At 39.3% G+C, this 23,153-nt stretch overlaps 1 protein-coding gene across 3 annotated transcripts; it reads right to left on the bottom strand.

Moving 5' to 3' along the window:
* Positions 1-310: 310 nt before the first annotated feature.
* LOC117507117 (ADP-ribosylation factor GTPase-activating protein 1-like) lies at positions 311-22,495 on the bottom strand. Of its 3 annotated transcripts, none has more exons than XM_034166890.1 (10): positions 22,359-22,482; positions 19,774-19,846; positions 14,556-14,665; positions 9,033-9,204; positions 8,494-8,594; positions 8,311-8,397; positions 8,108-8,222; positions 7,964-8,020; positions 7,825-7,857; positions 311-525 (listed from the first exon to the last, which is right to left on the bottom strand). In XM_034166890.1, the coding sequence occupies exons 2-10, from the start codon at positions 19,831-19,833 to the stop codon at positions 331-333; spliced, it is 930 nt and encodes a 309-aa protein (XP_034022781.1). In that variant the 5' UTR covers positions 19,834-19,846; positions 22,359-22,482; the 3' UTR covers positions 311-330. The 3 variants fall into 3 exon arrangements, with proteins under 3 accessions (XP_034022781.1, XP_034022782.1, XP_034022780.1); XM_034166891.1 differs by having other exon boundaries at positions 313-525; positions 8,311-8,400; positions 22,286-22,495; XM_034166889.1 differs by having other exon boundaries at positions 313-525; positions 8,311-8,400; positions 22,359-22,481.
* Between the last annotated feature and the right edge of the window lie 658 nt (positions 22,496-23,153).

The raw sequence follows: 23,153 nt of genomic DNA, 5'->3' as shown, positions 1-23,153 counted from the left end.
GGTATGTGGAAAATTTAAACACACTAAAGTCAGTAAGCCTGTGATCATCAAATGAACTGATCCAGTTTGTGTCCTTTAAGCTGAGGCAATGCACACTAACTTCACTGCCTTGTTAGATGGTTGGATTAAAAAAAATTAGAATACATTTTGTTATTTGTGAAGATGGTTGTGAAGTAATATTTCACAAATGTCCTGTGACTACAGAGTTTACATGGAACCACAGCCTTTTCCAAATAACATTAAGGTTGCAATGTGCAAATTTAGTGGCTTTGTTCCTGACCAATAAAGAAACAAGTCACCTGCAAAGCTGAAACCCACAGCTTTTGTCGTTCAGTGTGGGCTAGCATAAAGTAGATAATCTGGTACAAGCAGCGGTGAAGAAAATAGCACATTCACATCTGAAGCTGATTGACCCCCTAAAGCACTGTATCCCACCACCAAACCAACAACTTCAAACATCAATGTTACCTTTTCTTGGGTAGGTTTGATAACATTCTCATTTAATGTCTGTCCTAACTCTGTGGCCTAGTTGGAAGTCAGAAGGGTAAATTAATTTGAATAAAACATGGTTTACCATTCAGAAGAGTGTAACACACTGCATTACTTATTCTGTACATGCATGAAGTGATGACCACTCAACCCACTATAACATTCAGCATTATAAGCAGTATGGGGTGCAATGATTTATAAAATTAAAAAAAACGCCACAAGTAACTTCTACAGTATAAAATTTCAACTGCCTCTGCAGTGAATTAAATCATATGGATAGTATGTTTTTTGTGCTTTTTTTTTTTTTTTTTTTTTTTTACATAATAGCTGATGAGGAAACCCACTGAAATGCTGACTTCACATACATCCTACCTCTAGCTTGGTTTTATCAACAAGCTTTAACAAATAACTTCAAATCAATGGCTGCAGCATAAACAGAAGTTTTGAGTTTAAACAAAAAAGTATTAATAATGGCAGTTATTCACAGTGTTCGATGGGATATTCATAAGCTCAAAACACAAGTCATGCCAAAGCAAACACCATTTCTTGTGTTGCTGTCCATTAGGGGTTGCAGAGACAAATCACCCTTATTGGTGTGCATTGGCACCTATAAGCTGGATGTCAACTTGTCACTGATCAAGTAATTATAACATGCCTGTCATACAGGATGGATGTAGATCACATCAGAACTGGATTCTGCTGTCAGCCATTTTACAACATGTGCTATTTTCTAACTCTATCGCCAATAGCAGTAAACAACGACAATGCCTCCTGTTGGTGGGAGAGAAAACTATACCAGTACAGCATCATTAAAATTTCAACAGTACTACTACCCTAAGCAGTAAGACTTTGTTATCCAGTAATTTAACTATCATTTTTGGGGGGGAAAAAAAAAAAATAAAAGAAAAAAAAATAGCAATGCTATATTTTGTATATACTATGAACAAATGCAATCACAACTTTGAGCATTTATTCTCTCCACAATCATCTGTTCTGCGAGTGAATGAGTGAGTTCTAAATTTATTTCCTTAATTTCTCCAGTATCAGAAGCAGTACTGTTAAGGGGCCAGTGCTTACAGATACTCTGGTCTTGAATAATTGAGCCCTGGGGCCTGTTTAATACCGTGTTCAGTACCCGTCCCTTGTGGTAATACCAGGAATACTCTCCCAAGGTGGGTTTTGTACAAGTTAGTCTTCTCTTAGCTCAACATTTAAATTTTTCTTTTTCCAGTAAAATGGAACTCATAATACAGAAGTGTTGCTGCTGCTGCCGAGTTGGGACCCGTTGTTATTTATGCTAGTTTCTGTCAGCTATGCATTCATTTTTTTCCTGATATGGACTATAAAGCATTTTGTTCTACCGTGGTTTTATTAATCAATGACAGCCATAGTTAGTTGACTATGACTCAACTGCCAGGTTAAAAATTTTGAATAAAAAAAAGAAAAAAGAAAAAAATCTGAAGTCGTGCAACCCCTACTGTACATTATGTCTACCATGAACATTTTAAACTAAAACTGTGACCAAACATACACTGACACAATACAGAACATAAGAAATCTAACAATAAATAACAGAAAAAAACGACAACAAAAAACAATGATTATGAAAAAAGTGCCATCATGCAGCCATTATCCGTGTACCGGCTCTGGGGTGCTTTATAACCCCTTAACTTCATCCAGAGAGGCAAACATATATTAGACAGTATCAATTTATGCAGAAGTCACTCATGCATGATATAACACATGTTAAGAAATTATTCTGATATATTTCGTATAGCTGCAGAGGTGCCACATTTCAGTGATGCCATATCCTATTAATGATGCAACATAGCGGACATGCTTCATTTTCTACATGAAGTGCCATAGTAACACCCTCTTCTTCTCCCTGCTGCTTACTAGAGTCCCTTTATACATAAAGTAGCAACAACGAAGAACATGGCGCCATTTGGGGGCCAATTGTGCTGGACTACTAAACTAACCTTTTATGTTTTCAATATTTTTTTTCAGTTAGCCACATACAGCAACACATTCAGGTACAGGTACTATGAAATAAATATAAAATTAGCTCCTGGGTGTACCCTGCCTCGCACTCTATGACTGCTGGGATAGACTCCAGCTCCCACGACCCTGATTGGACCTAAGTGGTGAAGATGAGTGCGAGTGTGTGTGTAATCAGCGTGCACACTGCAAAAACTATTAAAATATGAGAGGAAAGAGTGAAACCAAAAAAGTGTCAAATCACAGCCTTTTGTGGTGTCTGATTTAACAGGTACATGTCTCGCTGTGATTCCGTGTCTGACCGCGGTTTGAAGAAGTAAACGGTTGGGTTTTTAATCACGGAAATGACTCCGGTTGCACTTTCCTCAAATCAGCGAGTGTCAGTGCTGAACCTGAACTTTTTGTACCTCTATTACTGGGCACATCCAGAATGCTATGTTCTGGTATAAGTGAGCAGGTTTTAATGGAAATATACTGCGGTCGGAGGAGGACATTTTTTCAGATGGTAAACGAAAAACCATTTTACGAGATCTGTTAGAAAAGTATCCGACCTTTTTATTTTTTTCAAAAACCTGATGGATTTGAATCACGTGTGCTTGCATGAGCCAACCTTGAACCTTCGTGCGCATGTGTGATTTTTTCACGCCTGTCGGTTGCGTCATTTGCTTGTAAGCAGCCTTTGTGTGAGGATGGGTGTAGTCTCTCGTCATTTTTTCTTTGCAAGGAAATGGCGGAACGAGTGGAGCAGCGCGACAGCATCAAATTTTGCCACAAACTGGGCGCCAGTCAGTGGAAACCATTCGGATTATTCAGTCTGAATCTTCCGAATGGTTGACGAGCTGGGCATGTTACAACATGTCCTGTGAGACTTCAACATGGAGGCGCTGTTGCTGCGCCATCAGCTTCGTGCCGATGAATTTCACCGCCAGTTTTCATGGCAAAATCTTCTTTCACAGTGGAATGTGCCGAAAAAGTGCTGATGTCCACCTCTTCCGCAATTTCTCGGATAGTCACACGACGGTCCTGCATCACCACAGCGTTCACTTTGGAAATGATCCGGTCGTTTCAGCGTGTTGATGCCGATCGGAGAGCGGTGCGCCCTCCACCATTGTGCGGACGTCTTTAAACTGGTTGTACCGCTCCTTCATCTGTGTGATGCCCAGAGGATCGTCACCGAAAGCCATCTGAATAATCCAAATGGTTTCCACCTGGCTACTGCCCAGTTTGTGGCAAATTTGATGCAGTCGCGCTGCTCCAGTTGTTCCACCATTTCCTTGCAAAGAAAAAACGATGAGAGACTCCACTCACCCTCACACAATGGCTGCTTACAAGCAAATGAAGCAACCACAGGCATGAAAAAATCACGCATGCGCACGAAGGTTCAAGGTTGGCTCATGCAAGCACACATGATTCAAATAATCAGGTTTTTGAAAAAATAAAAAGGTCGGATACTTTTCTAAAAAGACCTCGTACATGGTGTTTATTACATGGAAAATCATACAAAAACATCCAGTTTATACAATGATGGTTTAGGGTGAGTTTTACTGTACATGGGACTGAACACTAAATTTACCCCTCAAAACTTGGACGATGAAGTTGCTTCCATCTCACATGGCTTACTTTATTTTCCCAAATTTTTCTTCTGTTCGGCTCTGCAGGGAATCTGTACATCTTGAACCACTTGTTGTGTCTATGTGGGCATCCAAATGCAAAACAACCCGACATTATCAGTGAATAAATAAATAAGCTGGATTTACCTGAAGTTAGTTTAACAGAGAACGCTATTTTGGCCCCAAGATGGCACCACGAGTCACGTGACCGTTTTTTAAAATTCAGCTCGTAATGTCACTAATTCTCTGTGTAAAGCAGTCCTTCTCAAATAGTGGTGCTCTCATTGTCAGGGTGTGAGCAGGGAGTATTGAGGACTCTTGCATAATGGAATGCAACTCTATATAGGGTTTTTTTTCGTACTACGGTGGCAGACAAGGAAAGACTGCTGGGTCTTAAAATGTTGGCAGCCAGAGCATGAAGCCAAATAAATTAAGGCATCACTTAAAGACATTACACCCCAATCACGCAGATAAGCCGCTTGAGGTTTTTTTCAGCGAAAACGTGCCGAATATTGTCAGCAATCATCCCGATTTGTGAGTGCTGCTTCAGTAAACCAGTGAGCGCCGTTAGCATCATAGCACAGGAGCTGAGCAGCAGTAGACATGGTCTCTGTAATGCTGGATGGTGCAAGTGCTGCAAAAAAAAAAAAAAACAACTTTAAAAAGAAAAAAAAAATCATAAAAAAATCTGCACAAATTGTTTTATTCATTTTTGTTTTGTCTGTTAAAGTGTTCTATATATTGTGCTCCTGAGTAAGTGTTTTTTATCAATTTGAATTTATTATTATTTATTGATTTTATTTAATTTTCTTTTTCAGTATCAAATAGCAGTCGGTCAAAAATTGTTTACAGTTTAAGGATTTTTTTTTTTATTTCAAGCAAAGTGATGCAAATTTTTTTCTGTTACAGACTAAAAAAACAATGTTAATAAAGTTATTCTTTGCTGCAAGTTAATCTAAAGTTCTTTCTTTTTTTTGTTTTCTTTAATGTTAATAAGGATACAATGTTAAGCAGAGGTGGACTTATAAATTTTATGGACAAATGATACTATTTACTCGTATAGTTACAGCGGCGAGTGGGACGAGGGGAGCGAAATGTTTTCTTCTTCCTGGGGGGCGCAACAGAAAATAACTGAGAAACACTGGTGTAAAGGGACTCTACTGCTTACCCCCCACACACACACACACACAAACACACACCAAAAGTCCAGTGTCTAATCTTTTTCTTTGTCAGTCGTGAGAAAGGACATTACAACCAACAACACAAGTTTTTCCCATGAATGAAAGAAGAAGAAAGAAAAATGGATTTCAACAGCAGTAAAAAAAGTAATATGGCAACTAAGCACTAACAAGTGGCAGCACAATTGACGATTCATTCCACTCAGGCACGACGCACTGCAGTGATGTCACATTGCCAAGCCCTATGACTGGATCCAAACACCACCAATGTTACATCACACACACAGCCGCAAATGCGAAGAAATATCTAATATCTCATGCAGTCCGGTGGTTAAGTGGTTAGCACTTGCCTCACAGCAAGAATGTCTTTTGTTTGATTCTACCCATGCTTAGTTCCACTCTGTGTGGAGTTTGCATGTTCTCTCTATGCCATCATGGGGTTCCTCCCACCACCAAAAACATACACATGTGGGTCTGCTCCTTTCTCTGCCATTGACCAAGGCAGTGTCTCAATATCTGGTTTTGGTCCCTGGGTGCTGGGACTGTGGCTGCCCACTGCTCTTACCTATAATTAGGGTGCGTTAAATGCAGAGGACAAATTTCATTGTACAGTTGTATGCAGAAGTTTGGGTACCCCTGATAATTTTCGTGATTTTCCTTTATAAATCACTGGTTGTCTGGATCAGAAATTTCAGTTAAATATATCATATAGCAGACGAACATGCTGATATTTGAGAAGTGAAATGAAGTTTCTAGTATTTACAGAAAGTGTGCAATAATTATTTAAACAAAATTGGGCAGGTGCATAAATTGTGGCACCAATTGTCATTTTATTGATCTGAATACATGTAGCACTAATTATTGGAACACAAAATTGGTTTGGTAAGCACACTGACCCTTGACCTCCTTACACAGTTGAATCCAATCATGAGAAAGGTGGCCATTTGAAAATGTTTCCGCTCTTTGCATCTCTTTTGATGAGTGGCAACATGGGAGCCTCTAAACAACTCTCAAATGACCTGAAAACAAAGACTGTTCAACATTATGGTTTAGGGGAAGGATACAAAAAGCTATCTCAGCGATTTCAGCTGTTAGTTTCCACTGTGAGGAACAGTGAGTAAATGGAAGACCGCAGGCACAGTACTAGTTAAGGCTGAAGTGGCAGGCCAAGAAATATCTCTGTTAAGCTGAAGCGAAGGATGGTGAGAACAGTCGTAGTCAACCCACAGACCTGCTCCAAAGACCTACAACATGATCTTGTTGCAGACTGTGTCTCTGTGCATCGTTCAAATATACAGCACACTTTGCACAAGGAGATGCTGTAATGTAGAGGAAGCCTTTTCTGCGTACATGCCACAAACAGAGTCACTTGAGGTATGCTAAAGCACACTTGGACAAGCCAGCTTCATTTTCAAATAAGGTGCTGTGGACTGATAAAACTAAAATTGAGTTATTTGGAAATAACAAGGGGTGGTATGCATGGCTGAAAAAGAAGACAGCATTCCAAGGAAAACACTTGCTACCTTCAGTAAAATTTGGAGGTGGTTCCATCATGCTGTGGGGCTGTGTGGCCAGTGCAGGTACTGGGAATCTTGTTAAAGTTGAGGGTCACATGGATTTCAGTCAATATCAGCAGATTCTTGAGAACAATGTTCAGGAATCAGTGACAAAGTTGAAGTTGCACCGAGGCTGGATCTTTCAGCAAGAGAATGACCCTAAACACTGCTCAAAATCAACTAAGGCATTCATGCGGAAGAACAAGCACAACATTCTGGAATGGCCATCTCAGTACCCAGACTTGAATATTATGAAAATCTGTGGTGTTATTTTAAGTGGGCTGTCCATGCTCAGAAACCAACAAACCTAAAATGTTTTGTCAAGAAGAATGGTCCAAAATACCTTCAACCAGAATCCAGACTCTCATTGGAAGCAAAAGGAAGCGTTTAGAGGCTGTTATTTCTGCAAAAGGAGGATCTACTAAATATTGATGTATTTTTTCTGTTGGGGGGGCCCAAATTTATGCATCTGCCTAATTTTGTTTAAAGAACTATTGCACACTTTCTGTAAATCCTATGAACTTCATTTCACTTTTCAAACATCACTGTGTTTGTCTGCTAACTGTTTGTCTGTCTTTAACTGAAATTTCTGATCCAGACAACCAAATGATTTATAAAGGAAAATCATGACAATTATCAGGGGTGCCCAAAGTTTTGCATACAACTCTATGTATAATGACAATAAAGGCCCTTGTTCTTTTTTCTAATAAACGTTTGTATTGTAATAACCGCGCAAGACGTCTCAAAGGCATACACTGTGTTGAAATCGTAATGATTACAACAAAATCATAATGGTTGGCACCTCTGCACCTACCAGTACCAAACAACATATCATAACATTCTTTGCACATGACAAAGTGTAAATATATTGGTAAGAAAATCCAGTAATTTATCAGAGTAATAAAGTAGGCAAACTAGGACAGAAAAAGGCCCCGTTTAATATATGAATCCTGAAGAATTAATCAAATAACTTTTTAAACACTTTAGCCTTACCTTTAGGGTTGCTTGATTTGCCAGTTTAGCTGTCTGTTATCAGTGGAGAAATGTGTTTTGAGAAGTTATTTTCCAAAAAGCAAATAGACATTGCTATAAAAAGCTCCTGTCATAACATTTATAACATAAATACACTTACATTATCTTTAGCAATAGATGCAAACTTGCTAGCTCCAACAGTGAAACTGCTCCAGCCCTGCAAAAATCAAATTAAAATCATAATTTCAGAGGAAATGTTATATAACAAGGAAAATAATGAAACTACAGCTATATTCTGACTTACTGAATAAATAGAAGACATAGCATTGTTCAGGAAGTCATCCTCTTTCTTCTCTGGGGTCACAGTGTTACCAAAGCCAACATACCGATTGTCTTGATTCCCACTATAGCCACTTCCACTGAAAATCATTGTTAAAAATAAATAAATAAACAAACACATTTTGTTAAAAGAATATAACCAAACACAGAAAAACTGAATGTTCTAACCTCTGATAAGAGTTCACATCATCACTCAACCAGTCTTCGAAGGCCTTGTCGCTCGATTTTGCAGTGTTCTGTCCAGGTCCCCCAGAGCTACTACATTACAGAAATGCAAATGAACCACTTTAATGATTACTCTTTATGTACCATTTCCACACAGGTTGGAGCTTAAACTTTTTTTATTCTTACCGATGAGAAGATGAAAGGCTGGCCTTAGGTTGAGGTGATGTCCAATTTCTAGCAGGAGATGTCTCCAGTGACCATTCTTTTCCCTCTGCTAAAGTGGCAACCTTGAATAATTTCAGATGATTTTGATGAATGGCCAAAACAACAGTTCAAATAAAATCATTTTCAGAAAAAACTTTAAAACCAACGACCTGTATATTTATTGACATGTCACCTTTCAGTGCATACATATTCTTAGTACTGGGGGAAAATAATCGAATACATACTGTTGCTACATATCATAATATTAACAAATGAAGTGATTTATTAAATGGCACAATGTTTACCTCTCATTACATTTGCTCAAAATCCATTCCATTGTTATAGGAAATCTTATCAACACTCTACCATAAACATCAACTTCCCTGGATGAAATACTGGCACACTACTACTCAGGATTTTGTAACAAATGACAAACATGGAGAGGAATAACACACACACATGCAGTCTGCACACCAAATTCAACTTGATCTTTTAGTGAACCAATGAGAAAAAAGACTTACCTTGTCCCTAAAAAGTGCAGCAGCTTTGCTGTTGTATTTCTCCTGTAGGGTCCAACTGGGATCATAATCCTCTTGAAGTTCTAGAAACAGACGGAATTTTCCATTTCCTCCTGCTTTCATCTTCTCAAGCTCAACATCTTTCCATTTGTCCATGGAGACAGAGCGCACAAAACTGCAAAACAAGACAGAAAGTACAAATTACACATCATGGGAGAACAACTAACAAGCAACCATTATCAGTGAGTTCAAAGAAGGGCTGGGTGACATGCTGATTCATACTGAATAATTGACTTTCATACAATATGAATTTGTCATATACCACAACACTAGTGCTAATGGTTGGAATATTGAGAAGAGTCCTCTGGCACTGCGGCAGCCCAATGGCTTCATGGTTAGCACTGTTGCCTCCCAGGAAGAAGGCTGTGGGATCGCTTCCCACGACTTTCTTCTTTTTCTGTTTGAGGTGGGACCTTTTTCATTGTTACATCTCTAAAAGGCATGACTGGATTAGCGCTTGAGCAGAAATCATGATGGACAGGTCAGATAAAAAAGTTTCAGAAACTGGAATAGACCATGAAGATGAAATTGTGCCAAAGAAAGGAGCAGCTTTGTTGTTTGGAGATTTTTCAATTTTAAAATGTCCAATGTAGACCAAACAACTGTAGCTGCTGTTGAGCTAAAGTTGTTGCCAGAGGAGGATTTACTCTACCACCTAAGCCAAAAGAATGGAATACCAAGAATGGAAGATTAGAAGGATCAAAGAACATGTCAAACAGAAATCATAACCACTTAGATTTAGGCTGTTAAAGACCATGTGATGATACACCAGGATTACTTTGTGCACGGCCGTGACTGGTCTCAAAGTATGCGGCATTCACAACAAGCAGCTATGGAGACTGCCTGTAACATCCCCAGAAAAAAACAGAAGATGACTAGTGCATGCGCATAAGCCGTGTAAGAGCTAATCAATGTAGCACCAAAAGCTACAGCTTTCTAACGCGACACGCAGAGTAAAGTAAAGCCTTATAAGAGAAAGATGGCCCACGCTGATGATCTGAAATAGCTTACTGCGCATTTAAAGCGAAGCAGTGTGTTTGTTCATTTTTAAAAAACACACTGTTTGGTCCACTGGCTGCTCTCTGCTTTACATGGGGAGTGGCTATTCGGCTGGCGGCTGGCTCTCTCTGCTCGGTGTGATGGGCTCAACACTCCCCTCACACGGACAAACAGTCTCTGAAAGAAGATCCTCTAAGCAGAAGTCCAGTCTTTCTTCTCTGTTTTGCTAAGACTCGCACTGAGTGCTTCGCTTGTAATTTTCACTTTTTTAAGCAACACACAACACTTCACAAACACTGTAACTTAAATAAAATAATTTTAAAAAATGACTGCGAGCCTTGCATGTTCAACCTCCAGCTGAAACGCATCTGCTGAATCGCAAAGAAAGAGGGATAAAAAAATTCACACAGGGACCCAGTCCACCAACCTTAAAAACAAACAAACAAACAAAAAACACTTAAAAATGATAAAATTTTACATGTTGGGGAAAAAAAAAAACAAAAACAAAAAAAAACCATGGTTGGGCGAATAGACTATTTATGCCGCCGATCAGACGAATAGACATTTTGACACGGCTTTGCATCTCTGGACACTGGGTGAATAGACTCGGCACTCAACGTGCACTTTAAATCAAGTTTTCATCGAAAGGGTGCAGAGCGGATTTTATCGAGTGGCTTTTGTGGCACTCCAAAGCCCAGTTTTTCACAGGCTGTGCTCACGTTCATGTGCAGCCTGACTGAGAATTACACCGACCACCTGCGCTTATGGTCCGGTGTCAGGGGAGTGCTGACCTGAGCTCCTGACACTGGGAAAGATCCAAAACTTGTAAAGGCGTGAAAAAAATAAATAATTACCCAGGAAAACAGAAAGGGATACACTAAATCTGACAATCTGTGATGGCGCAGCGACACTGTGCCATTGCTTAGGAAGAGCCCTGGACTGTTGATGTTGTTTAAAAACGCAAAGTACTTTTTATCCGATTACTTGATTACTCGCCAGAATAATCGATAGAATACTCAATTACTAAAATAATCGATAGCTGCAGCCCTATTCCGAACAGTGTTTACGTAACTTTGAGGAAATGTTCCAGCACGTGCTTGAATGGAATGTAGCCACTAACATTAAGAACAGAGCCGCAGATTAATTGCAAAGTTTACATAAGTATGATGTCATGTTATGATGAATAGTTTTTAAGTGACAACTGTTAATTTTGATGCAGTCACAGTAAAAGCAGCAGCCACTCTCCACTGTGAGAAGACTTAGTGCATATGCACGTCAATTAGTCATGAATGCAACCTGTTAAAAACAGTTTCTGCTAGAGGGTCAGCATTGTACATGGTTATAAGTGTTTGTCATCGATATAACTGTGTCATCAGGCAGGTTGAAAACATGCATGTTCATGGTGGGAGCTATACTGGGGTTAAAACAGAATGCTGCTCCAGTAGACAGCAGACTCTGCACACATCAAGATCCAAAATCTGACAGACTCTCAAAGTAAAATAAAAATAACAAAGCCTATCAGCTCCACTAAGGAGAACACAATACAAAAAGGAAAAAACAACATGGCACTCGCCCACTTGTAGAATGATTTCCAAGATTACATATGTAAAGTCCACACCAGGGATCACGCGCAACTGCCATGTTCAGGTCCATTCCATCAAAGAAGTCCCAACTGGCATCATCACACATGGATGGCATGTGATCACCAGCTGGAGAAAAATGGTCTGGACAGGTATATTGAGACCACTCCCCATGAGCCACAGCTGCTGGATTCTTTTGAGCACTTCCAAAAGCGGTTCTCTCTCCAATCAATTTTGGCATGCTAGATAGAAAGTCCATTATCTCTTCTCACCCGGAGGAGGCAGAAAACACTACGAGAGTCATGTTGTTTGACTTCTCCAGTGCATTTAACACTATCCACCCTGACCTGTTCAGCGATAAGCTACTTGACATGAAGGTGGAGGCTCCCCTGGTAGCCTGGATTACCAACTACCTCACAGGCCACCCACAGTATGTGAGGCTTTGGGACATTATATCTGACACCATCAAGAGCAGCTCGGGGGCACCACAGTGGACGGTCCTATCTCCCTTCCTCTTCACACTCTACACCTCACACTTCAGGTTCTGGTCACAGTCCTGCCACCTGCAGACATTTTCGGATGACTCTGTCATTGTGGGCTGCATCGGCAGTGACCAGAAGGCTGAATACAGGAGTGTGGTGGACAGGTTTTTGGTGTGGTGCGGACTCAATCATCTGCAGCTCAATGTATCTAAGACGAAGGAGCTGATGGTGGACTTCAGAAGATGGAAGACTCATCCAAACGCAGTTATCATCAATGGAACACAAGTGGATATTGTAGACTACTACAAGTACCTGAGTGTCCACATAAAAAACAAACTGGACTGGACTATAAACACAGATGCCGTGCATAAGGTCAGAGCCGACTGAACTTCCTCAGGAGGCTCAGATCTTTCAATGTCTGCAGAAAAATACTGCAGATATTTTATCACTCGGTGGTCTCCAGCATCATATTCTATGCTGCAGTGTGCCAGGGCAGCAGGCTGAAGCCAGATGACATGAACAGACTCAACAAGCTCATCAGGAGAGCTGGCATCTCCTTCCATCCCCCTGCATGCCACGCTAACGTTCTGTCAGGGAACTTTACCTCCGAGGTGCACCACAGAACACCACAGGAGGTCTTTCCTACCTGTGGCAATCATACTGTATAATTCCTCCTCCTTCTGCAGGGTGAATACATAAACAGTTATTTAGAGTTATTCAATTATTCAGAGTTAAGTGCAATATTGTGAAACATCTTGTGCAATATATCTTCCAGTCATTTTGCATAAATTTGTTGTACTTGTTGTAAAAATACAATTCCAAATTAAAAAAAAATTTGATTGATTTCCGTTGAATGCGAACACTTTCTGTAATTGTGTACTTAACTAATCACTGTTTACTGTTTCTGTACTCTGGCAAAATAATTTCCTTCAGGATAAATAAAGTTGATCTTTATCTCCTGAACAATGTATTCTGACATTTTTCCAATGTAAGAAATACATCTGCATGATCAGGGAGCCTCTAAAAACAGCGTTGTGGAGAGGTTCCACATGCGCGTTCACAGCGACAGTAAAATAGCATCCTACAACACGGACAGCAATCAGCACATGTTGGGATCCAAAATCCAACAGACTCTCAAAAAACTAAGAATTTCAAGGTGACATGTGTCGTCTCCTCTCTGTACATCCTATGTAAAATCGAGCCATCACTTTTGAATGAAAGTTCAGAAGCTTCATTATCAGAGCAGGGTTTTATTAAAAAGAAGACCTGAAAGTTCAGCTACAATTTGCCAGAAGCCTAGATTTAATGTTTTTGTGAAACAAATCCCTCCTCTAAACCACTTCATCATAAAGCTGTATAACCGGGGACACAAAATGCAAAACATGCACTATGCAGAATTTCTCCAATCACAGCCACAGAAGCCTAAAACCTCTTCTGGGTGTCTGTGCAAGAAAGAGAAGAGTGAGGAAAGACACCCAGTCACTCGGTTTTTGAGAACCGTCTACTCCACACAGATTTCCATAGAGTGCCATATTGGTTGTATTTCTTCATAACTGATGTAAATAAAGTTCAAGACATATTCAGTGACTTGGAAATGTTCTTGTATCCAACCCCTGACTTCTCTGAAAAAAACTGGCAATTAAACTGATTATTTACAGGTATTATACCAAAGCATTCCATTACTTATGCAACCCATCATCTTGGGTTTTATATTTTTAAGGAATTCATATCAAGTTGTAGAGATTTACTTTCAGTTTGAATCTAAGGAAGATGATTTTAGAAATTTTTATACTGAGAAGCCTGATTTACTTTTTATATCTGAAATGCCATAAACAAATTAAAATGCATGAAATACCAAGGGGCTGAATACTTTTGCAAGCCACTGTACATCAGCTTGAATTTGGCAACTGTTAAGAAAAACAAAAATTCAGAAAATGCAGTTGTAATAGCTTTTTTTTTTTTTAGCTTTTAAAATTTTGCACTTAACTTCTTCAAAATGTTTAACACACACAAAGTTGTTTTAGATGCTGAACTGATGTGATGTGGCACCACATCCAGCTGAAATGCACATCTAAAAACTTCTTTTAAGTATGAAATTAAAGATCTGATAAGGAAGTGGACGATAATTTAAAACGGAAGCCTAAATCTTATTTATCTGAAAATTTCTTCTGACTGAGCCTCTACCATTAAAAAACTGTAGTGTGCCACTCAACCAATTATTATTTTTTTTTTTTACAATTTTGGCAACTATCCTGTTGTTCCTACAGCATCATATGTGATCAGTGTGATCTTCTATGGCAGAACATTCTTATGTCAGTGACTAATTCTGAATCGTCTCCTGCACTGTCAACACAGCTGTAAATGATGGACATACATATTAAGTGAACCACTTTCATGTTTCTTACCTGAGATGTACTCCCAGGCCCCTGTGCTTGCCAGAGCACTCAAGACAAATCCAGATCCCATAGGTTACACTGACCCACTGAGGGTTGAAAGCCCCACACTCAAAACAAAGCTGAGAAAAGTACAAGACACAACATAAAAATAATTTATACATTTGCTCAGTAATAATGACCATAACAGGTTTTCTTAGCACGATGCAAATGTTTTGACCTGATCCTGTACTTATAAAGTACAACATCTAAATATGTGATTCATTTTTTCCAGGGAAATTGTGTAAACTTTTCATAAAAATGTTCAGGCATCAGCTGACCATGAGTTGTGGCTGGACAAGTGCAGAGAAAATGGTTTCTACTCAACCATCTTTGGAGTTACAGTTTGACTGCATATGATATGTTCAGTTCAGTCATTCATTAAATGCTCTTATTAGCTCAGTATTGCCAAATCCATGAATTATGGAGTCTGACAATGTGGCTGACCTGCAGAAACTGCAAAGCGATCACATATTAACAACTTGAAACTCACATAAAATACGACAAAGATGTAATGCTGAAAGAGAGAAAAAAAACTCAAGCTGATGTGAAAATTAAAAAAAAGAAAAAGAAAAAGAAATGGCTTCATAGCTCCTCAATGTTAAAACAGAGACAAAATGTACTTTTAGGTTAACCCCAAAAACAATATCGGAAAAAGTTTACTCACTGAAATAAGCCATTATATCAGGTGGATCAGGTCTGGTTTGGGAACATGTTCTGGTGCTACACATCACTATGCACCAATAGAGGTCCTTGAGTGCTAGTTTGTTGCTGCAGGCACTAAGTTTAAAGCAACACTTTCCTGAATGTGCACTTCACATAAGACGTTTAGTGTCACAGCTGTGGTAGCTGCACAGTAAAGACTTTAACTGTGAAAGACTGTGAAGTGGCTAATTGTCGAGGTGTAACAGCTACATTAATTTATTAGACATATACCAGCGTATGCCAGTGTTTTTAATACGGTCGGCATACGCAGGCTAAATCGTCAAGATGTGACAGGGCCTTTAGCAAACTCAATGGAATTAAACCAAAGTTTGACTTTTAAAATTGAATATGACTAGCGCATTGCCCATGGGGATCCACGGGCTATAGATTGGATAGCGTTTATAAAATAAATAGCTAACATTTTTCAAGGGTGGTAATAAATTGTGCAAAGTTTCTATAATGAGTTGGAATGATGTGTGAGTCCAGAATGTTTTTAAGAACCTTAGACCTCAAAAGTTTTTTGAAGAACTCAACCTTTTTAGTTTGTCTTGGTCTGCCTTTGTCCTTGCCCTTTTTAACCTCCTGTATGTAGTTTGTCTCTTTTCCCTCCAGGTGACGCACTATAGGGCCGAGGAACACCTACAGCTCATCATCTCCTCGCACCTGAGCTCTTGATCATGAGCCAGCTACATAAACCCCGGCTCGGAGCTCAGTCTTTGCCAGAGTCTTGGTGACCCCGACCAGCAAAGAGTCTTCCGTGAGAAATCCATGACCTTGTCTACGCTGACGCTTCCATGCACTCTGACGTCTGAGCTTTCCGCAGCTCATTTCAAGGTAACCTGGGCTCCACTAATTTCCATATTAGAGCTCTTTGATCTTTGGTGTTTCCAGACACCTTCCTGCGTGGCTTCCATGCTGCACAGCTCCTGGCTCCCATGCCACTACCAAGCTCTAAGTCACTTTCGAACTCATCTGCTCTCAGCCTCAGAGTGCACAGCTCTGCCACATTTAGCTACGTTCCTGCATGTCTATGAGATCCCGTTCTCATGCTGCTACTGTTTGTGACTGTGCATGACCAAAAACTTCTTCTAAAAACTGTGTTCAAGAACTGTTTCCAAGAACTATATTCACGAACTATTTCCAAGAATTACATGAACTGTTTCCCAGAACTACTAAGAACTTCCAAGTCATTTCTGATGCTAAGTCCTGTTTAATTGGAACTGCGTCACAAGATGCACGGCGTCTGACCTCTGAAGACAAGTCATGAACTGTGAACATTCCTGCCTTAAGCCTACAGTGAACTGTTTGTGGTTAAAGGCTTCTAGTGTTACAAGTGCAATCACTCACCTCTGTTCTCCTCCGTACCCATACTGAATGGCAAATGTCAGCTCTCCACAATTTGTGCATAAACAAATTGCACACACACACACACGCACGCACAGCTTTTTGTCTTTTCTGCAATTTGCTGTACCAAGGTGCTTTAAGTTTGACAAACAGAGAGACGGTGGCAGAAGACATTAAAAGCACTACACATCTCACTCAAGGTACCAACACGACACTTGAGTCACTCATGGTAGCAGCAACATAATACTTAACTAAAATGACTAAGCCAATTGAACTACAAAAAACATAATAATTAATAACACGAACAACACTGTTAAACTAACATGAACCACAACAACATTATTTCAAACCCCAAAACCCTGAATTCCCATAGCCCACTGCAACACAATGCCATTGTTTACTGGTTAGATAAAATCTCTAATTTTTCCAAAAATATTTGTCCTATCAACTTTCAGTTTTCGCAGCAGTCATCCTTGACCGAAAATACATAAGCATACCAAACCTCAAATGTCAGCTCTCCCTAGTTTTTTGCGTGATCGAAGCAATACTCACGCATGCACACACACACCAAAGCAATACTCACGCATGCACACACACACAAATCACTTGGCTATTATAATACAGATTTCCACATTTTCTGTTGGAAAGTTTAGTATTATTGCTGTCTGAAATAGATTCTCATGTGATGGTAAAAGAAGGTGAACATAATTTTGCAATAACTGACCAAGAGTCCAGAAAAGTATGTGACCCATCCCAAATGCACTTTTCTTGACCAACTGCAGGACGACATAGGCTGCCTTCCCAAATACTTCCCAGCTGCGATGGAGGGAGGTTCAAGCTAGTGCAACCAAATGATGATGTGCTCCCAGACCATGTGTAACTACACCCAAACAACACTGAAATGACCACCAATAGCATCTATGACATCACTTTTTTCTACTACTGTGACAAATGCACAAACCAAAGGACCTCCCAATGATCAAAAGACTCTACTTGAAACTGGTCTGAGATATTTTTTTGTTCATCCAGGATATTTTAAGTTTGCAAATATTAAAACTTGTGATGCAACAATAACACTTCTTTTCTGAAGATTTAGATGAACTGATTTAGATGAACGTTATATGTTAGCTTATCAAATCCATAAAACCATATGACAGTTTTGACTTGGTGAGTACACAGCAGCAAGGATCTCTTTATAATGTACATTATATGCATTTACTTCAGTTGAAGTTTGTGCATGGAAGAATATTTTTCAGTTTCATCAGAGAAACACACTTCGGCCCAATCTCAATTCTCTTTTGTACCCCTTCCCCTTTGCCCTACCCCTACGCCTACCCCTTTAAAACAAGGGGTAAGGTGAAGGGGTACGCCTCTAGCCCTATGAATTGAGACAACCCTCTACCTTAGGGGGCAAAAAAACTGCCCGTCTCAAACTGCCATCTTCACTGTTTGTCAACATGGCAACAGAAGCAAAACTTGTTGCAGAAGTCTGTTTGCTCTTATTTTCTCACCTTTCTGCATAAATGCAAAGAAATAGAAGAAGTCACAAATTTCTCGACACATCGCAATCATGTCAGAGAATTTTGTGGTATTAATAATTAATTTAATTAATTTGCAATTTATAATAATTAATTAGTAATAATTCATGTCAATAATACTGATAATTAGTCATTAATAATAGTAATAATTAATATTGTTAATTGATTAATCATTAATTGATTGATTGATTAGTAATTAATGAATTCATTAATTTGTAATTAAAATAAATAAACACTTGAAATATATCAGTCTGTGTGGAATGAATGTATACATTATACAAGTTTCACTTTCTGAATGGAATTACTGAAATAAATCAACTTTTTCATGATATTCTAAATATATGAGCAACACCTGTATGTATATGTTATGGGCTGCATCTAGTTCTGTTAACCTTATACTTATTTTTCAAATTCTCCCATTTTTTTGCATCCAGCCCTATTTCCTTTAGAAATTTCCTTGACAAATAATAGCAGTCTGTTAGGACATCAGGTTATGTGTTACACATGTACATGTGTGTGGATATATTTTCCAACTTACTCCCACTGATGAAACTTCTCATTTTCTGCCTGAAAGCTTATTAGGAGACGAGTGTGCTCAGGGCTCCCTGTTTGTTTACAAAGTACACACACATTACAGACCTTGTAATCCAACAGCAGGGATCGCTATTATCCAAAGATTTCTGAACATACAAATTAACGTGCTTATCCTTTATCACAATTTTCTCCATTGTGAGAAATAAAAGTGTCTTATCGTAGCGTTCGTGTATATATGCATTATAACGCCTCAGCACACGAGCGAAGTTACGATATTCTTCAAAACGACAATATACGCAACATGCATCCAGCAGCATACACGTTGCTGTCATAGGCAACTGCCTGTAAAGTTTTTTTGTCAAGTTATAACTTCCTAAACAGCGTAATTTGTAATGAAAGCTGCTTTCATTTGTGCGCCATGTTTGTTTCTGTGGATACAGCGGTAAGCTCCTACCCCTCCAAACGGAGTGTGCATCCAGATTCACTCCGTTTGGAGGGGTTTGTAGCCCTCCGCCTACCCCTCTGCCTCGCTCCAAAAAGAGAATTGAGACACCCTCTGTCTCTCGTGCCCGCGCAAAACAGAGGGGAAGGGGTAAGGGGAAGGGCCGAGGGGTAGAATTGAGATTCAGCCTTCAAATTTAGCTGAGGCAGTGTGGTGGCCAAGTGGTGAGTGCACTTGCTTCCAAAGCAGAAAGTTCCCAGTTCTAGTCCACCTGTACCTGCTCTCCATCTAAAGTGGAGGTGCGTCAGGAAAGGCATCCGGTGCAAAACTTGTGCCAAATCAACATGCACATCCATATCAGATCTGCAGTGGCACTGTGGATTAAAAAAAAGGGGAGATGCTGAAAGAACTTACTTTTTACTACATCTGTCTTGACTTAAACAGAAAAATGACTGGCAATGAGATTCACTCAAAACTGTTTCCATCATGGATCAATTTGAACAAGGACAAATAATTATTTTGTACAAGAAATATTAGACACACCTCCACATCGTCAATCTTACGTGTATTATGAGGCTTCTGTTATTCATCAATATGTGTCACAGTAAAGGTTTGTTAAATGACTTACATTATTTTCATCCTGTGTTCTCACTTCCTTCAGCACTCTTCGTGTCCTGGGACTTGCCATTTTTTTAACCAGACTGAAAGAAAGTTTTAATAGATCTGCTTAAATACTGCATGAAATTATCAAAATGAATCCCAAATTTTAATATACATGATGTTCAAAGACATTATACAACATCGTGAGAAGCAGCCTTGCAATGTGTGTGGGGGATGTGGTAAAATAAACATACAAGACAATCGCAGAAACAAGGAGCATTTCAATCACTTTCCTTAAAAAGAAAATAAATAATACAATTTACGGTTAATTATAATTAATTAAATGATTACTGTCCTTGACTAAAACAAGGACTTATAAATATGTTAAGTCTCTATTAACATAGTCTTCAATTTGTGCTTGTTACTGAGGTGTAACATTTTCAGTTTTAGTCAGCATCTAAAATGCAAGACTCAGTTGGCTAAAAGTCAAGCATTTGACCTGAATGTTACTGAATAATTAACTCTTCTTGTCTATAGTTGCTTTTGCAGCACACACTAGTGAATTCTTCTCAGGTTTTGTGTGTGTGTGTGTGTGTGTGTGTGTGTGTGTGTGTGTGTGTGTGTGTGTGTGTGTGTGTGTGTGTGTGTGTGTGTGTGTGTGTGTGTGTGTGTGTGTGTGTGTGTGTGTGTGTGTGTGTGTGTGTGTGTTTTGACACATTCAACCTCCTCCTGGAAGGAATTATTGAACTGGACAACTGTTTGCCCAATTAAATAATTAGTCATGAGGGATCTCTGCTATGTTGTTATTCACCAAATTTCAAGGCTCCATTTTGTTTATCGATTTGCACATGAGAACACTAATATTTTCTGCAACTGAAACAGGTACAGTCACTTGCCCAGTTCTGGATCATTGCCGGTTCCGGATCACCGCTGTAGTATTTGCCCCGCCGTTTCTCGTAATCAGCGTGAATAAGTTAATACTTTGTACCAATGGAAAGACTGATGTTTTGTCTACAAACGACCACAAGCTTGACCGGATCCAGCCATCTTTGTGATCGGCAGAGGAATCAAAACATTCTGGTCTCGTTGGTGTGCGCGCGTTTTCTGACTCACTCATTAACGCAAGTGTGAAAGTGACAATCTCTATTAAGTAGCAAAGGTGAGTTAACCATTCAGTGTCAATGGATCTAGAGTGGGAAAATAGTTACTAACTTGGGTAGAAGATGTCTGTGTTATGTCTTGCTGTTTAATTGCTGCACGCATTTATGTCTGACGTGAAAATTTGCCGGTTGTGGATCACTGAAGCGGCAGTCTCGTGTCAGTACTTGTGAGCCATGTGGACTTTGGAGGTCATCTCAACATCACAAATGGGCATGAATGTGGGGGCTTTTACTTTTTAATTTGGGAGAAATCTCACCTCCACACTTCATTTTTTTGCTCATAAAAACGTATAACAGTGCCTTTCAATACTAAGTAAATTCTCATTTAATAAGTATAATTGATATCATTTTGTGTTCAAAACATTCTCTGGCACAGTGTGTATCATTCTGCATTAGAAGGGCTCCAGTCTACGCCAGGAATGCCCCCAAAGTGGCACAGAGTCTCGTGATCCAGAACCGGGCAAAGTGATCCATTTAAGTAGAAGGGCTACCCCATCCTGACTTCTTCAGCTAGATAACATCCAAATACCCAATACAACAATACCCAATAAAGGATATTCAGTCGCATTATGGCTCCGTATAGCGGGACTTTAAAAAAGAACTGGGCAACTATCTGTACTTGACAAACGTATTCATCAGGGAGTATGCGCTGGTGCAGCACGTTGTCACATCCACCATACCATGGACATGAAACCACCTTGAAATCTGAATGGTAACTACCCAGGCAGACAACAAATACATCAACATAACCATCTCTCTACCACAGCAAGTTGACATAGCTGTTGTGGCTTTCAACACTGAGGGATCGGCATACTGGATCATGGCCAGTGTGTCAAAGTTGATGTTTCCTCACAACTCAAGTGATAATCCTAATTTTCGCCTTCCTACAATACCACTCATTTGTATTAGTAAATGCGTGGAAAATATACCTAAATTAATTTTCGTGATCATTAAAGAGTTGAGATGTTTATAATCCAGCAGAAATGTCGAAAAAATTTTTTCACAAATATGAGAACACTGCTTAAAAATACATTCAAATGATACCTTTAAATTGTGGACTGCTGGAAAATCATATTAGAACATTTTACATTTTGTGAACTAAATCATTAATAACGAAACTGAATGCAGTTTCCCATTTAATAATAGCTACTTTAGCAGAAATTATTTCTTAAATGTCTATTGCATAACAGAACATTTATATTAACTTCTGTCTGTATGTGTATTTGACAACCAGGGAAACTTTAATTTCGTCAGATGAAGCTTTGCAAGGCGTATATCATAAAACAATGTCGTGATTTCCTGTATTATTCCAAACTACTTTACAAATCGACATCAAACACCAAAGCTAGTAAAAGCTATCATGCTAACAGCAAATATTACCTGTTACCGGGCTAGGTCCTCCGTGAACACCGAAGCTTTTTAGAGGGTCTACGGGCGCTGCGAGAATAAATGCCGTGAAGGCTTTTCTTCAACCACACAGGGCAACGGACACCGCGTCACAAAAAATATCACAGAAAACCTGAAAACTGGTGCTAAACACCGGTAGCCATGTTCCTGTTTGCATACGTTGGCAGTGCAATGCATGATGGGAACACGACGCTAGTTCGTCTTCTTCTGTTAGAGGTTACTGTTTACTGGTATCTGCTGCCCCTACTGTCTCGGAGAGCAACACAACAAAGAAAAAAAAAGAAAAAGAAAGAAAATTATTTTGCCAAGTACTTTCTGACAATTCTGTAACAATTCTGTTACACATCACATTGGCTTTTTCTGTGATAAACCATTATAGTTTTAATTGATTATTGATTACCCAATGAGTATCAGAAACTTGTCATTTTTCATTTTCACACAGATTACTGCTGAGTATGAAATCTGCAACACTGACAAATTTTGAAGCCAAAAAACAAACAGGCATTAATACCCATGGGCATTTACAGATGCGAAGAGCTATGGCAGAAAGGCAGAGTATGTATGGCATGAATAAGGATGTTGTCACCTTTGTTATAATAAATTGTGCTGGTGAACAATACCACAATGACCTTGCCCACAGTGACATGGACCGTCATCTGAATGATTGAACTTTTGCTCGTCTTGTCAGGGCAACTCAGAAATCCGCCTCTATATGTGTGCCATATTTGGTAGAAATTGGAGTAAAATAACAATTTAGAAATAAATACATTTTTTGACTTTTGACCTCAATGACCTTGCTCACAGTGACACTGACCTTCACCTGAATGATTAAACTTGTGCT

The sequence above is a fragment of the Thalassophryne amazonica genome, chromosome 3 (genome assembly GCF_902500255.1).
Source record: "Thalassophryne amazonica chromosome 3, fThaAma1.1, whole genome shotgun sequence".
NCBI lineage: Eukaryota > Metazoa > Chordata > Actinopteri > Batrachoidiformes > Batrachoididae > Thalassophryne > Thalassophryne amazonica.
This window is presented reverse-complemented; position numbering and strand designations above follow the sequence as displayed.